Source organism: Rhamphochromis sp. 'chilingali' (genome assembly GCF_963969265.1).
Source record: "Rhamphochromis sp. 'chilingali' genome assembly, chromosome: 14".
Taxonomy (NCBI): Eukaryota; Metazoa; Chordata; class Actinopteri; order Cichliformes; family Cichlidae; genus Rhamphochromis; species Rhamphochromis sp. 'chilingali'.
In genome coordinates this window covers 7,752,515-7,773,588 of record NC_137941.1, presented here as the reverse complement: position 1 = coordinate 7,773,588, position 21,074 = coordinate 7,752,515, and the positions used below count along the sequence as shown (strand labels likewise).

The 21,074-nt window shown below is 41.3% G+C and overlaps 2 protein-coding genes across 3 annotated transcripts in view; one reads left to right on the top strand and one right to left on the bottom strand.

Annotated features, from left to right (window-relative positions):
• LOC308410602 (inactive dipeptidyl peptidase 10-like) overlaps nucleotides 1-21,074 on the top strand; it is a 270,936-nt gene that overhangs the window by 161,853 nt on the left and 88,009 nt on the right. The gene's annotated exons all lie outside the window — the stretch shown is intronic.
• LOC308409868 (putative nuclease HARBI1) lies at nucleotides 5,749-12,431 on the bottom strand (the record flags this gene model as incomplete). The annotated part of the gene is made up of 5 exons (XM_080902869.1): nucleotides 5,749-6,518; nucleotides 6,585-6,696; nucleotides 6,782-6,894; nucleotides 6,971-7,075; nucleotides 12,098-12,431. 5 exons carry the CDS (start codon nucleotides 12,429-12,431, stop codon nucleotides 6,136-6,138), a joined length of 1,047 nt encoding a protein of 348 aa, XP_080758995.1. The 3' UTR covers nucleotides 5,749-6,135.

Below are 21,074 nucleotides of genomic sequence, written 5' to 3'. Positions count from 1 at the left end.
AAAAGGAAGAAAAGGATCAGTTTTTCAGCTGCCATAACCTGCAAAGAGGCTTGCAACATATGCATCATAAGCAGGGAAACAGGGTCTTGGAAATAGGGAAATGCATTCTTTTTAGCCCAGTTTTCCACTTGCTTGCTTTTGCGGGATCATTTTCAGGGGTTAATTAGGAACTGCATGCTCTGGTACCTCCCATTAATTAACATTAGAGGCTCCCCAGGCTGTGCTGTTAACTGCTGCTAAAGCGTCAGTGAAGGGAATACGGTGCATGGTTGTGTGCATTTGTCTCCTCGTATATGCCAGTGCATATAGCACACGTTTCACAGTGGGAAGGTTGTTAATGGCTGCATGCTAACGTGCGGCAGCTCTTCAGGTTCCAGACAGCTCAGATGCATGGACATTTTAAATCTTTCTGTTCATTTTTTCCGCAGATAAGAAATTGTGATTTGAAATGTCTCCACGTTTATGTGAACCCCAGTGCCACCCAGCACTAACACAGAGTCCTCCTAAGCCTCATGTATCTCACATTCTTCTCCATCTTCCATTAAGCTCCTGTAAGCCCATCCTATTTTTGCCGCTCCTGACATGCCCATTATCACTGCTCTGAGCAGCGAGAGACACTGATTAAAAGGGAGAGATTGAATTCTCCACTGTTCTCCCTTTGCCCTTCCTCGCTGTGTGCGATTTTCAACAGAGACAGTGCTGAAGTCAGACCATGGCCATTAGTGCATCAGGCGTTGGTGATTCACTGCTGAGACAAACTTCTAACAAAAAAAAACATTTTCTTTTGTGTAGGCTGAATTAAGGATGCTCCATTTTTTACATATTACGCCCCTCCACAGCTGTCACCAAAAATAGTAAAACACACTTTGTGGCCCAGGTCTGTTAAGATGTTGTCATGTATTAGCATATGATGTTTAGGGTGGAGGGAAAAAAGGGAGGCAGAGAGCATAAAACACAGAAGCAATAAAGTGGAGAAACAATATCGCTGTCACACTTTGTGGAAAGAGCTTTGCTTGTCCATCAGCCCGAGACACAGAGAGGAAGGAGGTGTATTACAGCTGAAAAAAAAATCCCATGGATTGATTTCCCACTAACAGAAAATAAAATCATCAGTGTCTGTCCATGACACAAAACTTAACATTGGGAGGGAATGCTCACTCACCTTTCACTGGCATTGAAAGCATGTGTTTTTACATCAAATAGTACAGCAAAGTGTAAATCGGATCAAAAAGAGTGCTATTTATGAGTTAAAGTATGATTTGCAGGAGTCAGTTGGACATTGATTGAGAACAATTTTTCACACGTTTTCCATATGCAGAGAGGCACCCCACATATCAGAGTGATGCTGAAAAATCAGTGTAAATGCATTTGTTACTTATAGACCGAACTATTGCAATTTATTATTATCGGGCTCTTCTAAAGGCTCCTTGAAAACACTTCAGTTGTTTTCTTATTTCTCCCATATTACTGTTCCTTCATCGGCTCCCTGTTAAATCCAGGACTGAATTTAAAATAATTTAAAATACACGATTTTTTTTATATATATTTAAGTAAATGTCTTGTGTGAACTCTCTCCTTCTCACCTACTTTGAGCCAGTTCGTGACAACCTATTATCACAACAAAGCAGTTCTCTCTGCAGGTTTACTTGTGATTTCTAAATTTTCTAAAAGTAGAATGGGGCTCAGAGCCTTCAGCTGTCGGGGTCCTCTCTTGTGGATCCAGCTCCCAGTTTAGATTTTGAGAGACAGACACCCATTCTACTTTTAGGACTAGGCTTCAAACTTCCTGTTTCTTGTTTGTCTTTGTTTTTTGATCATCTTTGATCCCTTCCTTTCTCTTCATCCTTCAAACATCAGAAAACTATATTTATAACTGTCCTCAAACCAAAAACCCAACCCACAACATCCCACTTAATGTAAACTTAACTAAAATGGCATCACAGCAAGGAATTAAAGGCTGAACTACCAAAGTGAGTATACAGGGAGAGCAGAATTATTAGGCAAATGAGTATTTTGTCCACATCATCCTCTTCATGCATGTTGTCTTACTCCAAGCTGTATAGGCTCGAAAGCCTACTATCAATTAAGCATATTAGGTGATGTGCATCTCTGTAATGAGAAGGGGTGTGGTCTAATGACATCAACACCCTATATCAGGTGTGCATAATTATTAGGCAACATCCTTTCCTTTGGCAAAATGGGTCAAAAGAAGGACTTGACAGACTCAGAAAAGTCAAAAATAGTGAGATATCTTGCAGAGGGATGCAGCAGTCTCAAAATTGCAAAGCTTCTGAAGCGTGATCATCGAACAATCAAGCGTTTCATTCAAAATAGTCAACAGGGTCGCAAGAAGCGTGTGGAAAAACCAAGGCGCAAAATAACTGCCCATGAACTGAGAAAAGTCAAGCGTGCAGCTGCCAAGATGCCACTTGCCACCAGTTTGGCCATATTTCAGAGCTGCAACATCACTGGAGTGCCCAAAAGCACAAGGTGTGCAATACTCAGAGACATGGCCAAGGTAAGAAAGGCTGAAAGACGACCACCACTGAACAAGACACACAAGCTGAAACGTCAAGACTGGGCCAAGAAATATCTCAAGACTGATTTTTCTAAGGTTTTATGGACTGAGGAAATGAGAGTGAGTCTTGATGGGCCAGATGGATGGGCCCGTGGCTGGATTGGTAAAGGGCAGAGAGCTCCAGTCCCACTCAGACGCCAGCAAGGTGGAGTACTGGTTTGGGCTGGTATCATCAAAGATGAGCTTGTGGGGCCTTTTCGGGTTGAGGATGGAGTCAAGCTCAACTCCCAGTCCTACTGCCAGTTTCTGGAAGACACCTTCTTCAAGCAGTGGTACAGGAAGAAGTCTGCATCCTTCAAGAAAAACATGATTTTCATGCAGGACAATGCTCCATCACACGCGTCCAAGTACTCCACAGTGTGGCTGGCAAGAAAGGGTATAAAAGAAGAAAAACTAATGACATGGCCTCCTTGTTCACCTGATCTGAACCCCATTGAGAACCTGTGGTCCATCATCAAATGTGAGATTTACAAGGAGGGAAAACGGTACACCTCTCTGAACAGTGTCTGGGAGGCTGTGGTTGCTGCTGCACGCAATGTTGATGGTGAACAGATCAAAACACTGACAGAATCCATGGATGGCAGGCTTTTGAGTGTCCTTGCAAAGAAAGGTGGCTATATTGGTCACTGATTTGTTTTTGTTTTGTTTTTGAATGTCAGAAATGTATATTTGTGAATGTGGAGATGTTATATTGGTTTCACTGGTAAAAATAAATAATTGAAATGGGTATATATTTGTTTTTTGTTAAGTTGCCTAATAATTATGCACAGTAATAGTCACCTGCACACACAGATATCCCCCTAAAATAGCTAAAACTAAAAACAAACTAAAAACTACTTCCACAAACATTCAGCTTTGATATTAATGAGTTTTTTGGGTTCATTGAGAACATGGTTGTTGTTCAATAATAAAATTATTCCTCAAAAATACAACTTGCCTAATAATTCTGCACTCCCTGTAAAATCTAAATGTCAAAAAGTGATGAGATCACTCAAAAATGGGAGAGACTGATGAATATGTGCTGCCATGTTTTAGTGTGGGCTGTTATCTAGTAACAGAAGAAGAAAGTTTTGTTATTCGGGAAGGGGAGAAAAACTGGTTGGCTTTATTATATTAAACTCCATCAAATGAAAGGAAAATATTGATAAGTAACTGAAACCTCCCAGCAAGCTGATACTTCCCATCTTCCCTTCTTTTCAGTCACTACTTTACTGTATATGTTTTCATCCTCACCTGTGCGGCTCCTTCCACCTGCACAGGTGCGCATAGGGTTATAGATAACACAAAATATAAACCAAGAAGGCATCACCTGGCTTCTGCTGACATTCACCTTAGATATTTAAGAGACACCTTTGGCTTCAGAAACCCTACTTCTATTTTACCCTACCACTCCTCATTGTTAAGGACGTAATCATGCAGACATGTCCTCACTAACTCTGATTAACAGGTAACGTCCAGGCCACACAGACAGGATTAAAAAAATAAACCACAAAGAAATCCCCAAAACATAATGCAATAACAGCAGTTTCATATGAATTCAAAATAACTTATAGTTTAGGGCTCTTCTCAGATTTTACTCAGAACAGCTGAGTCCTGATGTATTGATGAAGATTTTTGTAAATGCTGGTAATTTCTGCTCCCTGATGAATATTGTTGTGCCACGATAATAAGGGGAAATTCTCTCTAAATTGTTAAAGGCCATTCAGTTGGGTTCTAATGAGGCAAGGGTATTGATTGGCTTTCACCTGGCTGTGGAGGGAAGACAGTGATATATTGGGGAAGGTGAAGAGCTGGCAGGTCTCAACAGCAGGCCTCCAGTGAGTTAAAAGCACCAGTCTTAACCCATTCACTGTGAGAGTACTCAGCTTGCTTAATGAGAAGAGCAGCAGAAACGTTTCAAAGGCTGTCTCCAACTACTTCGTCTCTCTTATTTATTAAAATTACCCACATTTCAAAATCATAAGTGTCTGTTTGAGGATAAATGGAAAAAATGTCAGGTATTTCCTTCTTACCTGCCTGTAAAACCGCTTTGAGTCCAGGTTTGTGAACTTTAAGGTCAACATTTTAGACCTGGGCCCTATTTCAGGAAGCCGGTTTAGAAAACTCAGAGTGAAAAACGATACTCAGGGTTGAGTAACCCCGAACTGTCCAACTCGGAATATTCGGTTTCAGAAAGGCTGATAACAATTAGTTCAATCAACGCGGAGTTGCTTTAACCCCAAGTGAAGCGTGCGGACGAGGATACATAAAGCCCTGATAAGCGGAGCACAGATTACGCGAGTCACCATGGAGACGGAGGGAAAGAAGGCGCGGTCAATGTATTTCACAGCGCTTGAGGCCGAAATTCTGATGGCAGCATATGCCGATAACATGCAAATTTTGCAGAAAAAAGTAACACAGCCACAGCTGCAAAAGAAAGGGAGCATGCATGGCAAAACATAGCCGACAGAGTCAATGCGTGAGTGTTAATATAAACATTGATCTAGGGATTTCCACCCATTTAACACGTTATTTTATCATATGTTATTTTATTTGTTATTTTATACATTTTATTTTGTGATGTGATGTGAGCGCAGGTGCAACCCAACAGGCCCCAAACGTTCCTGGCAGCAAGTAAAAATGAAATATAAAAATATAGTCCAAACAGGTAAGGTGTAATTGTATTATGAGCCATAGTGCTTGGTCTGTTTGTCCTATGTAAATCAATTGCAGTTAGAGGCTACATTAATTTTCTTTCTGTAAGGACTTATTGAAATTATCTGAGCACATTACAAGTACATATTTGCTTACTCTGTATGCTCAAATGTGGCCCGTTATAGCCAACAGAAAAAAAGCGGAGGCCCGAAAAACAGGTGGGGGTCCTCCACCACCACCACTCACAGAGGCTGAGCAGTTGGCCCTCAGCCAAAACAGTGGGCGCCCTGTGGCCGAAGGCATCTCTGCGGGGACATCCTCTGAGTCAATAACCCCGCAAGACACAAGTGCCTACATAGGGGGTAAATTCAAAATAATATATGATGTGCATACATCCTTTCTTCACAGTCACCTTTGCATTGCTACTCATTCATTTGATAAACTCTTTACCATAATGGATTATTTTGTAGTGAAGTTATTTTCCTACTGATTTTGCCTTCCCTCAGTCTTGGTTGTCTTTGAGAGCATAATGACAATGAAGTGTAAGGTGATTGGTATGTTTGTTAATTGCCATTTGGTCCCTTGTAAGTTATAAGTGACCTGTGTAAACCTCATATTCTATCAGTTGATGGTGATGGTGTACTGCATCTGGTGCAGCCTCCTGTTGAGCCAGACCAACATGCAGTTGTGAGTAATACTCCACAGATTATATGAGTTTACAGTAGAACAGCAATGTTGTTTATTTCTTTACTACAGGAAAATAATGAAGAAACATTGACAGCTGTTACAGAGGAGGAAGCAACAGAGACACTTTATGAGGTTTACATCTTTTAATACTTTGTGTACAGGAAACACAGGCGACCAATAAAGCCAGTTGAACAAAAAATCTGTTTATTCCTCTTTCAACATGTTGAGGTGATGGGTCAAAAGAAATGATTGTGACATATGGTGTCTCTGACTGCGCTTCCATCTTGTATGTCCGTGGGAGGGTCAGGATGTTCATGGTTTGGATCACTGCTGATGTTTGGTTCAGAAGGACAGTGTTCTCCTCTAATTGTGGCAATGTTGTGAAGAATCACACATGCCACAATAATGTCACATGCCCTTTCTGGGGTGACCCTGAGTCTTTGCAGGCACTGTAACCGGGCCTTAAGCATTCCGATAGTCATTTCAATTCTGGCTCTTGTCCTGCAATTAGCCAGATTATATCGCTGCTGTGGGCCCGGTTCAGGGTCAGAGTAAGGGGTAAGCAAATAGGGTAAACATGGATACCCCCTATCACCAAGCAAGTAGCCAGTGAACTCTCCTAAGACAGAAGGATACACTTCTGAAGCAATTGGTCTTTATATATTTTAAAGTATTCTCAACTCACCATGTCCAAATTTTGTGCTCAGTGTACATTCACGGAATATTTGTGAGTCATGGACAGAGCCTGGCCACTTGGCTTCCACATTTGTGATAATGTTGGCAGCATCACATATGATCTTCACAGTGCAGAGAACACAAATTAGCATCCATTACTATAATGAAATAATTTGTTAGTTTGAAATGCTACAGGGAACTATGTACCTGCACATTAATGCTGTGGAAAGACTTCCTGTTCACATAGTCTCCTTCATTTACTGAAGGAGCAATGATTGGAATGTGAGTGCCATCTGTACAGCCAATCACGCCTGGGAACCCTGGAAATAAATGTAAAATGTAAGTAGTAGTCCAAGTATCACCACATCATAAATTAAGTTTTGTTCATCCTGATACCTGCAATTTTGTGGCATCCCTCTTTGATGAATCTTGTGGGTCTATGACCGGGGAACACCACAAACCAGTACAGGAGACGTTTCAGTGCAACTGTAACATTCCTGACTGCCCGACAGACGGTAGCCTTGGAAACGTGCTCAGCGTCACCAATATTATACAGAAAGCTCCCGTTTGCAAAAAACCGAAGTGCAATATAAATAATATGTACAGAACTGAGAGGATGTCCACGATGTGTCACATGCGTAATATATGGCCTGAGGATGTTATCCAAATAACTTAGAGATTGTGCTGAGAAACGGTAACGTTCGCACAGACAATCATCAGGAAATGATAAAATGTCCAAACGCGCTCTAATCACTCTCTCCCGGCGGAGAGCTCTGCGGAGAATTTGGGCTTCACGATCTACTGGCTCTTCAAGGAAGGGACACGCCATGTCCGACACTTCCTACTGTCAGGTTTCCGACAAAGGGGCGGAGACAGTCAGGGTTAGTTGTAGTAAACCTGCTAGGGGGCAGGTTAGCTTCACGGAGTGTGTCGTCATAGTGACTCACTGAGGCTTCATCTGAACTCGCTTTGTGAAACCGAAAACCCAGAGTTTTCGTTAACTCAAGGTATACTTACTCAGTTTTTCCACTAAACCGGCTTCCTGAAACAGGGCCCTGTTGAATGCTCCTCACAGCATTTTATCTGAGGCTAGAGGAAAGTATGGACTGATTTTGTTTTCATTATGAATCCATCCAAAAGAAAAGAAAAAAAAAAAGGTTTTAAAATTGCACAGGCATCACAAATTAAAGTAAAGCGCAATTTGCATCCAAATGCTTTAGTAGAGAATAATGAAAGCTCGATGAATCAGCAACACTATTTTGTTTTTTCATTCTGAACTTTAAAGTACATTTTAAAACAATATCATGGTGTCTTCTGAGCACCTTGGTAAGATTTTAAGTCCACTCCACAACTCTTTTATAAATTACAAATTACACTAATAGACAAAAAGGTTTAGGATGTTATTCTCTCCTCTGGTATAATTTAAAATGGTCAATGAATATACATGAATGTTCCTTTTTGGTTGTGTATTTCAAAGGCAAACTGAGCACAAACAAAAACATAAAAATTTTTTGCTGATAAAAATTTCACAACATGGTCTTTCCAGGGAGCCATTCAGTAACCATAACAATCGCTTAAAAATGAAGCTAATAAAATGAAGGCACACTGTGATATTTTATTCAGTACATCCTTGTATAGTTCAGCATATTGTAGTACATGTGGTAACATCTAGTACACAAGATGTTGACATAACTATTGCTATAAGATGAAGTTCTCAAAGGCAGTTATGTAATGTATAGAATATTAGACTTACAATATAACATGTCAATAAATAATGAAAATGTTTAATATTTGCAAGACCCACCTGAATATATTAACAGTACGATATAAGAAAAGCATTCTAATGTTATGATCAAATGGTATTTAATAATACAGGTTCTAACATCAGTGCTTGCAGCTATATTGTCCAGACATATTTGTAGTTTAACACTATCAATGTTTATATTATTTATAGAGGTTAACACTGGTAATAATATAGGGCTTAATACGTTACTATATGGCAAAATTGTTTAACAACAGACAAAAAAAGATATAAGGAAAAGGACCAGTTAGAAGTAATAAAAGTAGTAGTAGTAGTAGTAATGATAATAATCGATTCTAAACTGCATAGAAGGTAGTGAAGGGAAGGGGAGAGGATAGGGTTGATATAAGCTGTTTCCATGGGCTCTGTTCATAGGCTACTGTACCCATGTCTGACTTTGAGCATCAGTTGTTGACTCCCATCCTTTAATTCCAGAGGACAGTCAAAGTAGGAGTCAACAGAAAGTGGTCACTATCACAATGACAGCAACTCTTTAGACTTTACAGTTTACACTTGAATGTGTATCAGGCTGTATATTTCAGTCACTCAGCTTGAATTTGTGTAACTCTGCCGTTTATTTCTTCCTGCCCATGTTGCACACTCTTGAGGAAGCGCCATGATAAATGCAGTTTTTGAGCTGTCACCTGTGGTAGAAAGGACAATACCTAAAATGCTAGATTCTGATAGTGCATCTGGTTTATGTCCACAAGTTCAGACACATGAAAAGCTTTTTTAAAGGATTTTTGACAGCATTTTTAAATTGTTATGACAAATACAATATTATCGAACTCCTTAGCATTCTTGGTTATTATTAGTAAGTACAAGTGTGATCAAATAATAATAAACTGTATATCTTATTCAGTCAGAATTCAATGAGCTCTGCCTGGGAAGAATGCTGGTCTGTAAATATGACAATGCTTTCTGAACCTTAAATTTCTCCAAGTCATTCTGCTCGATCTTTTCCTCTAACTGATTTAACACAGCACCATATATTTTGCACTGGATTTGACATTTAACATTGACATTTAAATTTAAGCTAGTGCCAGAATTCACCTAATTAGTCCCAGAGTTAATGAAGGTTCATTGTAGTGGGGAAAACTGGCATTTACATATCCAGCCTTGATTTGAAAGCATTTCTTTGGGAAACACCTTCAAACATCTAAAACTCCAGAAAATGGCCACTTTGTTATTACGACCAAGCTGTTATTATGATCTATTGTTCTGTTCAAAATTTAATCTAATGGCATGTAGAATAAGTCCACATATGAAAATTGGCTCACTGGAAACTTAGAAAAAAGAGCATTGTAAAGTTTATATCAACCTAATAAGGTTCTTTTTCTACCCAAATCATGACCTTGTTCTAACAAAATGGTCCTCGACAAATTAATAGGTAGCATAGCAGTGACAGTAAAACATTTATGCTGCCTCCTTCTGTCAGTTCTGGTGATCATTAACAGCAGAAGCACTTGGACATATAATATCAGGAATTTATGTATGGTAGTGTCATGGTAAAGGCTGGAAAGGTTAAAAATTGTTCAGGTAACAAGAGATCTAAAAATACATGAGAAAAAGTGTTTTTTCTACTTATCCAATTCGGGGTTATGAGGAGGGAGGCTGGAGCCTATCCCAGCTGTCATGGGACGAGCACACCCTTAGATCTCTAATCTATCGCAGGGCTAACACAAAGAGACAGATAATCATTCACAATCAGAATCACCAATTAACCTAACATGCATGTTATTAGACTATAGGAGGAAGCTAGAGTACCTAGAGAGCACCTATGCAGGCATAGGGAGGATATAAGCTCAACACAGAAGGGCCACAGCTGGCCTTTAATTGTTGTAAGGTGGCAGTGCTAACCAACAAACCACCACTGTGCCACCCCTACTTTATTTTGAGCCAATCGTGATCCTGTCTTGAAGACTGTTGTCAAGAGTTTACCTCCTTTTTCTAAGAGTTGAAAAACATGGCCTCCAATCTGAGACATTATCAAAACTTACCTGTTAACCTATGGTTGGGGTTAGAGGAATGGTTAGAAGTAGGTTCGGTTTTGCATTAACCACATGCTAAATACTTAACTAAAATATTATTTCATCTTTCAAATGAATTCCCATAACTTTCTCCGGCACAGTTTTTCTGTTCCAGAGGCTTCTTTTTTCTTTTCAAATATTCTAAATAAGTAAAAGTTTTATAAAAAGAGAGAAGATAACTTGACTCCCCAAAACCCCAGCCCCACTGGTGACCAGCTGAATGTTAAAAGGTTAAGCAAGCACATTAACTAGACTCAAATTCTTTAAAAAAAAATAATAATTTCAATTTATTCAGCAGTTCATAGTTCACTGTGTAATTCAACCAAGGATGTCAGCAATAAGACTTTTCATGTGTATACAGTCTGAAACTTCTCCTGTTTAATCAGTGGTCCCTGTGCGGTGGTATTCAGCAAAGTGAACCACAGGAACAACATTTTGGTACAACGGAATTAAGATTTCATATTCATAGTTATTTATTATCTACCTCAGGCAATTTCTATGTCTATGGAAGCTCATTGCAGAAAGGGACTGATGAATATCTACATGTATCACAAAGAAGTGAAGGAGCAGAAGTAATAGAAGTGAAAATGATTCTTTCAAGTTTAACCTCCCCACCGTTGAATTTCTTATCAAATGTATTTGGAGTTAATACTACTTTCTATGGATCAGTTGTGGCTGGTGTCACTCAAGTGTATATCCACTTTACACACAACCCTCTGAGCAGCTTTTCCCATGGGTCACTAAGGCCGATGCATTATGGAATGACATTCATATCTCATCGATAACCTGCACAACCCCACCGCAGGGCTGTGACATTTCACTTCATTAAGTCCCCGGTTCATTTGTTGTCTTGCTTCACATACAGGGCCTGAGCGAAAAGATGATGGTTGAGGATGAATTAAACATGGCGGGTTTAAATATAGACTTCTTGAGACAAAGGCAGCTCTATAGGCAGTTCATCCCCAACCTCCTCACATCCTCTGACATCATCCTCCCACTGACACTAGTGGCAATGCATTTTAAAGCGATCAGTTGACTGACAAGGCAAATACTTTATAGGGTGGTGTAGACTAGTGCAGACTCGATCCCAAATGTGCAGCATTCTGCAGCTGGAACCACAGAACATGTATAAATCCATAACTAAATTTTGAGTCCTGTTTCATTCAAATTGACAAAACAGTTTTTACACCTCTCATTGTAAACGTTTTTCTCTTAAACATTTATCTTTTAAGTAAGAGGCTTGATTTTAAAACAAACATGGCAGCTCAATCTCAGAGCCCTCTCTCCATTATATCAACATATATCCACTGTGTCAGACTTGCCTCTCTAACTTTGTCTCTAAACTGTTTGACATGAGCTGTCCCTTTGAGGGACATCTTCAACTTTGCCTCCTGTCTTATCAGTGACACTGAGTCCAAATCATACCTCATAACAGGTCTCACAACCATCTTGTAAACCTTCCCTCTCACTTTTTCTGCTATCCTTCCATCACAAATCAACCCTAGCTCTCATCTCTACCCACTCCACTCTGCCTGCACTCTGTTCTTCAACTTTCTTGTGCAGTGTCCATTGCTTTGGATGTTAACCTGAGGTATTTAAACTCATCTACCTTCACTACCTTTATTCCTTGCAGCTTCACCTTTCTGTCTGTCTCCCTCTCATTTACACACATTTATTCTGTATCGCTTCTACTTTCATTCCTCTTCTCTCCAGAGCATACCTCCAGGCACTCTTCCACCTTCTCCATACTCTCATTACACATCAGAATGTCATCTGCAAACATCATAGTCCTCAGATACTCTTGCCTGACCTCATCTGTCAGCCTGTCCATCAACACTGCAAGCAGGAGGCAAAGGGTCTCAAAGCTTATCCCTGGTATAATCCCACCCCCACCTTGAACCCATTTGTCAATCCTACTGATTGCACATCCCGCCGCTGTCTCGCTGTCCTCAAACATGTCCTGCACCACCTTCACATACTTCTCTGCCACTCCTGAATTCCTCATGCAGTACCACAGTTCCCCCATGGGCTCCTTTGGTCCTACTCTTTCTGACCTTCTCTAGACATCAACACTCTGAAAGCAAAATTTAAACTATAATTCTTAGCATGGAGCCATACTTATGATCACTAATCGTCACCTCTTCTTAACACTTTCTCTTTAGCAGTTTGGCTCACCAACTGCATCCCTCTGTAGTTACTACAGCTCTGCACATTGTTTCTGACAGTTGGTACCAGTTTTTATGCCAATGAAAAAAATATACTTTGTTACAATGTACTAGTTATTGTTGATCTTTAATTGAAACCCCTTTTTCTGACTGTGATTTTGGAAAGATGTCAGTTGGTAAAAAGTTAAGGGTGTGTATAGAAAATATAAATCAAGCCTGCCACAGCATCGTGTCATCTATCACGTTTTGTCTACCTCATGATTTATTTTCTTGAGTCAGGTTTTCATATTGTGGATTTGAAGGAAGAAATCTAATCAGGCTGAGGCCAGCACAAGTGAAACATCCATTTATTCTTTCCACTGTGTCTCAAGTTTGCTCAAGATTTTGGAGGATGCAATGTCAGAGATCCAGGATATAGGACCAATGAGAGGTGTCTGTTATAGGATGAAGTAGGCAGTTTATAATTTGAATTTTTTTTAAGTAATAGTAACACAGAATTAAAGGAAACTGTAATCGAATCGAATAGAATGATTTTAATTTTTTTTCACTGGGTACAATGACAATAAGGTACCACTCCCGTCTGTGTGCACACACTTAAAAAAATCATTAGCATAACAATGTCAATAAATAAATGATAAAGACAAACACATCCACACACACCCATGATAGACATATTGTCCTGTTGTATTCCACTGGTCCATAATTACACAAATGCTATTATATTTATTTCATTTTATTTTTTTATTTTTTTGCCACAAACTGTAAACTCAACCATAAAAGAGCAGAAATACATGAGTGTCAGTCAAATATTGTTAACATGGTTATTAGAAGTTGCCTGTTCACACAAAAACTGATTTGACTAGATTAAGACCACCAAGAATATAGAGGCTTTTTGGGTGCAGCTAGTCTTAAAGAACAAATTTACTATAAAATTGAGAACTAATCCAAATAAGGTTTTAAGATTCGTTTGGTTACTCCAACTGTACAACTATGAGCATAGTTCATAAATCCATTTTTGCACCATAAGAAAAATCTGTTCTTTTCTTTACACAGTGCTATCCATGCCAGATATTGTTTACATATTTATAACTGAAATGACAAAGAGCTATGAAAGTTTATAGTGCAGCCTGTACATTTGGTCCCCTTTTGTTGGGTCATTAATTGTTTTGGTTGCCTACTTAATTTATAACCTCTGTTTTGTGAACGTAATGTGTTTGAGTGCAACCCCTACTGTATTGGAAAGTGACAGTATAATATACACGTCTCAATTGTATCTTTTTTCTTTTATGAAAAAACAAGTGTCAAAGTTGGTAGTTGAATTATGCCCCAGTGTCATGCTGTTTCTCGTCTCCGATAAACATCTGAAATTACTAGGTTGCATGATTAACACGTTTAATGTTGTGCACTTTGACAATGACACTTGTTTTGCAATGCAAATCAGAGGTGGATCATATGAGAGTTGCTTTTAGAGCAGACTGAAGAGAAATTAATACGAGGAGTCAATGAGCAGCAAAAGCTCAGCTCTGTCTTTCATCCGGCTTGAAAATCAACGCCCAAGTTAGAAACAAACACCCACGCATTATTTACTGTACGGTGGGTCTTGGAAATAATTAAGCACCACTCAGCCACTTTAGCAAATAAAAGGCAGTGCTTGCTACAGGTGAGTCTGAGTTTCAGGCCCACCCAGAAATTGTTGTTGCAGTGTTTGGATTTAATGTTAAGTGTGGCCAGACCACATCCAGTGATTCAATTTACCATTCATGGTGTTTCCAACTGCACTGAAAGAACAAAGTAAGTGGGAAATGGTGAACAGAATAATGATAGACAGATAAAAATCGTATTAAACTGAAGCTAAAGTGAATAGTTTGTATGCATACAAGAGGCAGGCATGAAGAGGAACATCCCAGCACTGTGGGGGGCAGACTCACAAGTCCCATTTTTACGTGTTATTCTGTTATTGGTAGAGTTGTGTGTTACAGTGTTGTATTCACACTTTTCATAATTCTAGTGTTTTCATATTTTAGCTTAGTTTTACTCTTTCCTTTGTCTATATGGCTATACAGGCAAAGAGAGGAGCATTTCATCAAGGGCCTGTACTCCAAAGCAAATTCACCATGACCAAGATAGTTTTTAATTATCTGACTTCCATTAAACTAACATCAGTGATCAGGTGAAGTGTTAACAAAGGTTGTTATCAATAAGTCAACCCATGGTTTCCCAATCAAGCTGCAAGTGCAATCACATGAAAGGGGTGGCGTAACACCATCTAACTAATCAGATACATGGAGAGGTCTACTGGCAACACAGTTCTTTTTTTTTTTTTTGACAAAAAAAGAATAATATATAACATTCAAAAACTATGAAGAGGTTAAAGGCATTATACAGACTGAAAGCAGCGCAGCTGCTGCAGACAAAAGCAGTGTTGTGAGTGTATGTAAGAGAGACCTGTCCACTAGTTTAGGGTTAAAAGCGCTATATGGCTGTGTGTGCTGTAAGTGCTTTCGCCAGTAAGGCTGGAAACCTCATATATACTAAAAATATTGCTAGTATTTTGTTGAACTTGATGGAATGACTTTTTTCCCACACACAATAATGAAACAGCTGAAATCATGTCACTGGATGCTCTGTGGAAATATTGTGACAGCAGTAGTAGCAGCTGACACTGTCAGCAGCATAGGCTGTATATAAAAAAAACTGAGGAAGCCACTATGACATCAGCCATTGGTTTTGGACGTAAACACTGAAGCAAGAATTCCTGCCTTGCACAAATGGCCTTTGGCTGTTTTGCTTTTTTCTTTCTAAAGCCTAAAATAACTCCATGCAGCTGACATGACATGACAAGAGCTGCTGACAGCTCTCAGATGTTATCCGGGCGTGTTATTCATGACACGGTGCTCTTTATGGCTCTACATGCATGCGTATGTAAGATTTAGACTAATGGCTTATATCAGATAATACACAGGTTAATTAAATAGATAACTGGATGCTTTTACATTTAGGTGCTCTGAGATTAGATCTTCAAAAGACACATATTTGTCTCATGATGGTTAACTAGTTACTAAGTTCATAATTGATCTGTCTCATTACATTTCTGTACTTTTACTACCATTGTTAATTCACACCATGTACACATGACATGCAGGGGTGAATATTGTGACACATTTTCTGCACCAACCATCTATAAATTTTGTTACTGCCTGTACAAAAGTAGCTCATCTGTCTGCTCAGGCCAGATGGAAAAGGCATCATTACTATCCTATATTGATGACAGGCCATTGTGAAAAGTAGATACTCACCAGTGCTGAAAGGAAACCTGTCTTCTGGTCTCACAATCTTCAAAACTCTCCAAATTAGCTGCCTGGCTTATTTGGTCCTTATCCGGCTTGCAGACATCTTTATGCCTTTTTATTTCTCCTGCATCTAGCAACAAGAGCCAGAGCCCTGTTACTGTTGCCACTTCAGTGAGTAGTCATAATGTTTATATGAAAGCGCCCTCCCTGATCAACTAAACAAGCAAAAGCAGCTCAAACTTTAGCATATTTACTTGTATCCTTCCATCATATTCTTAAGGCCTCATAGAACACCTATGGTTCCTGAATTTTCTAAAATTAGGATGAGAGGCAAATCCTTCAGCTATCAAGCCCCTCTCCAGTGGAACTACATCCCAGTTTGAGTTTTGACCCTCAACTACCCCTTAGTTATCCTGCTAGATCTCCCATGATGCACTAGAGGAGTTCTCCTCTCTTTTCACTATTCAAGAAGTTTTATATATATATATATATATATATATATATATATATATATATATATATATATATATATATATATAACACAAACACCCAGCACGCCCCTGCGGGCGGTTTATCCTTCAAGCTCGGGTCCTCTACCAGAGGCCTGGAAGCTTGAGGGTCCTGCGCAGTATCTTAGCTGTTCCCAGGACTGCGCTCTTCTGGACAGAGATCTCCGATGTTATTCCCGGGATCTGCTGGAGCCACTCGTCTAGCTTGGGAGTCACCACACCCAGTGCTCCGATTACCACGGGGACCACCGTCACCTTCACCCTCCACATCCTCTCGAGCTCTTCTCTGAGCCCTTGGTATTTCTCCAGCTTCTCGTGTTCCTTCTTCCTGATATTGCTGTCATTCAGAACCGCTACATCGATCACTACGGCCGTCTTCTTCTGTTTGTCTACCACCACTATGTCCGGTTTGTTAGCCACCACCATTTTGTCCGTCTGTACTTTAGCAAAGATATATATATATATACACTCATCCCCCAGCCAGTTGTGGAACATGGCTACTCCTCCCTGAGCTTGTTTCTGCCGGTTCTTCTTGTTAAAAGAGAGTTCTTCCTCCGCAATGTCCTAAATTAATGCTCTTAGGAGTTGGAGTTGGTTTGGATTCTTTAATTTCGATTACATCAAATATCACCTGCCTCTTATTGAGTAAACTGGAAATTAATCACAAATCAAATCACAAATCACAAATCACTTTTTATTGTCACATCACATGTGCAGGCACACTGGCACAGCACATGCGAGTGAAATTCTTGTGTGCGAGCCCCACAAGCAACAGAGATGTGCAAACACAACAACACAAACGAGCAAAATACAAGAATGGCCAACCTGAAACTAATAAATATATGTACAATATATAATAGTGTATGCATTTCTGGATGTGTATACTAAATATTTTCCTACGTGTGTGTGTGTGTGTGTGTGTGTGTGTGTGTGTGTGTGTGTGTGTGTGTGTGTGTGTGTGTGTATACACATTTTTACAAATTAAATAGTAAAAAAATAAAATAAAATAATAATAATAATAAAATATATAAAATATACAGAGTTGAATATGTGCAAAACAAGTGGCATTTATATACAGTGTGGAGTGCATAATGTTGAAGTTCCAGTAGTGAAGCTGAGGTGTCTATGACGTGTTCAGCAGTCTGATGGCCTGATGGAAAAAGCTGTCTGTCAGTCTGCTGGTACGGGACCGGATGCTGCAGAACCTCCTTCCTGATGGAAGCAGTCTGAACAGTTTATGGCTGGGGTGACTGGAGTCCTTGATGATCCTCCCCGCTTTCCTCAGGCACCGCTTCCTGTAGATGTCTTGGAGGGAGGGAAGCTCACCTCCAATTATCCGTTCAGAGCACCGCACTACTCGCTGGAGAGCTTTGCAGTTGTAGGCGGTGCTGTTGCCATACCAGGTGGTGATGCATCCAGTGAGGATGCTCTCAATGGCACAGCGATAGAAGGTCCTGAGGATGCGGGGGCTCATGCCGAATCTTTTCAGTCTCCTGAGAAAGAAGAGGCGCTGCTGCGCCTTCTTCACTGTTTTGTTTGTGTGTACTGACCACGTAAGATCCTCAGCCAGGTGTACACCAAGGAACCGGAAGCTGCTCACTCTCTCCACAGCAGCGCCGTTGATGGTGATGGGGGTGTGTACTTCTCTGCACCTCCGGAAGTCCACTATCAACTCCTTTGTCTTTGCGACGTTGAGGGTGAGATGGTTGTCTTGACACCAGTGGGTCAGGGCGCTGACCTCCTCCCTGTAAGCCGTCTCATCACCGTTGGTGATAAGACCCACCACTGTAGTGTCGTCCGCAAACTTCACAATGATGTTGGAGCTGTTAGTGGCTGTGCAGTCGTAGGTGTAGAGTGAGTACAGGAGAGGGCTCAGTACACACCCCTGTGGAGCACCAGTGTTCAGTGTGATGGGGGATGAGGTGATGCTGCCCAGTCTGACCACCTGGCGTCTGTCAGACAGGAAGCTAAGGATCCAGCTGCAGAGGGAGCTGCTCAGTCCTAGATCCTGCAGTTTCCTGTCCAGCTTCGAGGGAACGATGGTATTGAATGCTGAGCTGTAATCTACAAACAGCATCCTCACATACGTGTCTCTCTTCTCCAGGTGTGACAGGGCAGTGTGTAGTGTCAGGGCTATGGCATCATCAGTGGACCTGTTGTGGCGGTATGCAAACTGTAGAGGGTCCAGTGAGTCGGGTAGTGCAGAGCAGATGAAGTCCCTGACCAGCTTCTCGAAGCATTTGCTTACGATGGGGGTCAGGGCTACAGGTCGCCAGTCGTTCAATGAGGAGATGGTGGAGGATTTGGGTACAGGGACGATGGTGGCCATTTTGAAGCAGGCTGGGACTACAGACAGAGAGAGGGAAAGGTTGAAGATGTGCGTGAACACTCCAGCCAGCTGAGCCGCGCATGACCTGAGGACGCGGCCGGGAATCCCGTCCGGACCAGTAGCTTTGCGTGCGTTCACCTTCCTGAAGCACTTCCGCACATCCTCCTCAGACACAGTGTGCGCACTGACGTCATCCGCGGTGCGCACACTGTCCGGTCTCATGGTGTTCGCTGTGTCGAATCTAGCGTAGAATACGTTTAGATCCTCACACAGAGAGGCCGTGGTCTGCGGTGTGCTGGTTTTCCCTCTAAAGTCTGTGATCGTGTTTAGTCCCTGCCACATACTCCGAGGGTTGTCAAACTGTTGTTCCACCCTGTCCCTGTACTCACGTTTGGCTGCTTTGATCGTCTTCCGGAGTTGGTAATGTGCGTGTTTGTAGTCCGACGTGTTCGCGGAGGCAAAGGCGGTGTTCCGTGCCGCCAGTGCCGCGCGAACATCTCCGTTAATCCAGGGTTTTTGATTTGGGAAGGATTTGACTGTTCTGGATGGGACGACATCTTCCACGCATTTCCTGATAAATCCACAGACTGAGTCTGTGTATTCATCAATGTCTCTGGCGGCCACGTGAAACATTTCCCAGTCCGTGTGATCAAAACAGTCCCGCAGCGCAGACTCCGATTGGTCCGTCCAACAGTGCACCGCCCTCCGGGTTGGAGCTTCCTGTTTCAGCTTCTGCCTGTAGGCGGGCAGGAGCAGGATGGAGCAGTGATCTGATTGGCCGAATGGGGCGCGGGGGAGGGCTTTGTACGCATCCCGGAAAGAGGTGTAACAGTGGTCGAGTTGCCGGTTTCCACGTGTGTTGAAAAGGATGTGTTGATGGAGTTTTGGTGAGACTTTCTTCAGGTTTCCCTTATTAAAGTCTCCGGCTGTGATAAACGCTGCCTCTGGGTGTGCGGTTTCCTCGCTGCTGATCGCGCTGTACAGTTCCCTGAGTGCACGGTCAGTGTCGGCTTGTGGGGGAATGTAAACAGCCGTAATAATCACTGCTGTAAATTCCCTCGGTAGCCAGAATGGCCGGCACTTAATCATCAGGTACTCCAGGTCCGGTGAGCAGAAGGATTTGACCGGGTGCACGTTCGCATAATCACACCAGCTGTTGTTGATCATGAAACACCACCACCGCCACATGCCAAGACAGGGAAAATAGCCTGTCTCGGTATGTGGTTGATCGTTAGGAAACAGCCAGATAGCCCTGTGTGAATTGCTGTCATCTGCACTTCATTTCTTTTTTCCATGTGGTTCTTGTTGAAACTGACAATAGCCAGAACCATCCAGTCAAGACAAGCAGTGATGTAGTTTGTAAAAAGCCAGTGAAAATGCTTAACCTTAGACCGTGACCACCGTATATTTACGTTTTCCAAACCTTTGTCTGTTTTATCTTAAATATTGTGTGTTGACTTCGGAAGTAAATAAAATGGCATAGTGCAGTGTGAACTCGTCACCTTGGAGGTTTTCCAGTGCAGTTTTAAATGTCTTTGTGCTAAAAATACAGATGTGTTGTTGCGTATAGCTCCGGGTTTTTGCCTGAGAAACTGATATTGCACTATCTATTGAGTGCCGGTAAGGAGAGGTGACCTAGTGATGAAAGACCTTGAGATAATGGAAGTGTTCCTGATCGAGCCACGGGGGAAGTGCAGGTTACAGGCATAACTGCTGACTGCACGGAACAATTCAGCATCCAGGTGCTGGCTGGGAGGCAAGAAAGGCACCTTTGAAGAGCACTCTGCCTCTTCCCTGAAGTGGAAAAGCAGTCCCTTTAAGGGAAGAGCAGGACCAGTTTGGTAACATTATTCTCAAAGGAAGGTTGTGTGTTGTTCACCTGCTTTTGTTGCTGACATTGTTTTAGATGATGGTGACAAAAAGGGAGGAGGGGAGGAGAACAATGGAGATGCAAAGGTAAAGGAGAACCGAACACTGTGCATATTCGAGCTAGAGACTCTCACACTTACACACTACAAAGTTTCATGTATCCAGAGAAGCAGAATAGTTCTTACTTCATCTCTGTTTTTTCTTGGATATCCAGTGGCAGAATTAAAAGAAGCAGATGGATTAAATGATTGACAAGGTGTTCTTGTGAGCAACCCACGTGGACCAGAACTACCCTGTTCACTACCTGCAATTCTGAGCAGTGCTTATGAGCTGAAATGGCATTAACCTTCTGAAACTGAAAATTTCAAACGCACTTGCAGAGGCTGGTTCGACACAACCCCAACCAGTCGATTGGAATGATCCAAAATGGCTTGTTAAATAAGGCTCAGTAATTAATTAAATCTCTTCATTGATGAAGTCTAAAGAGTTCGTGTTGCAGAGGTGTTG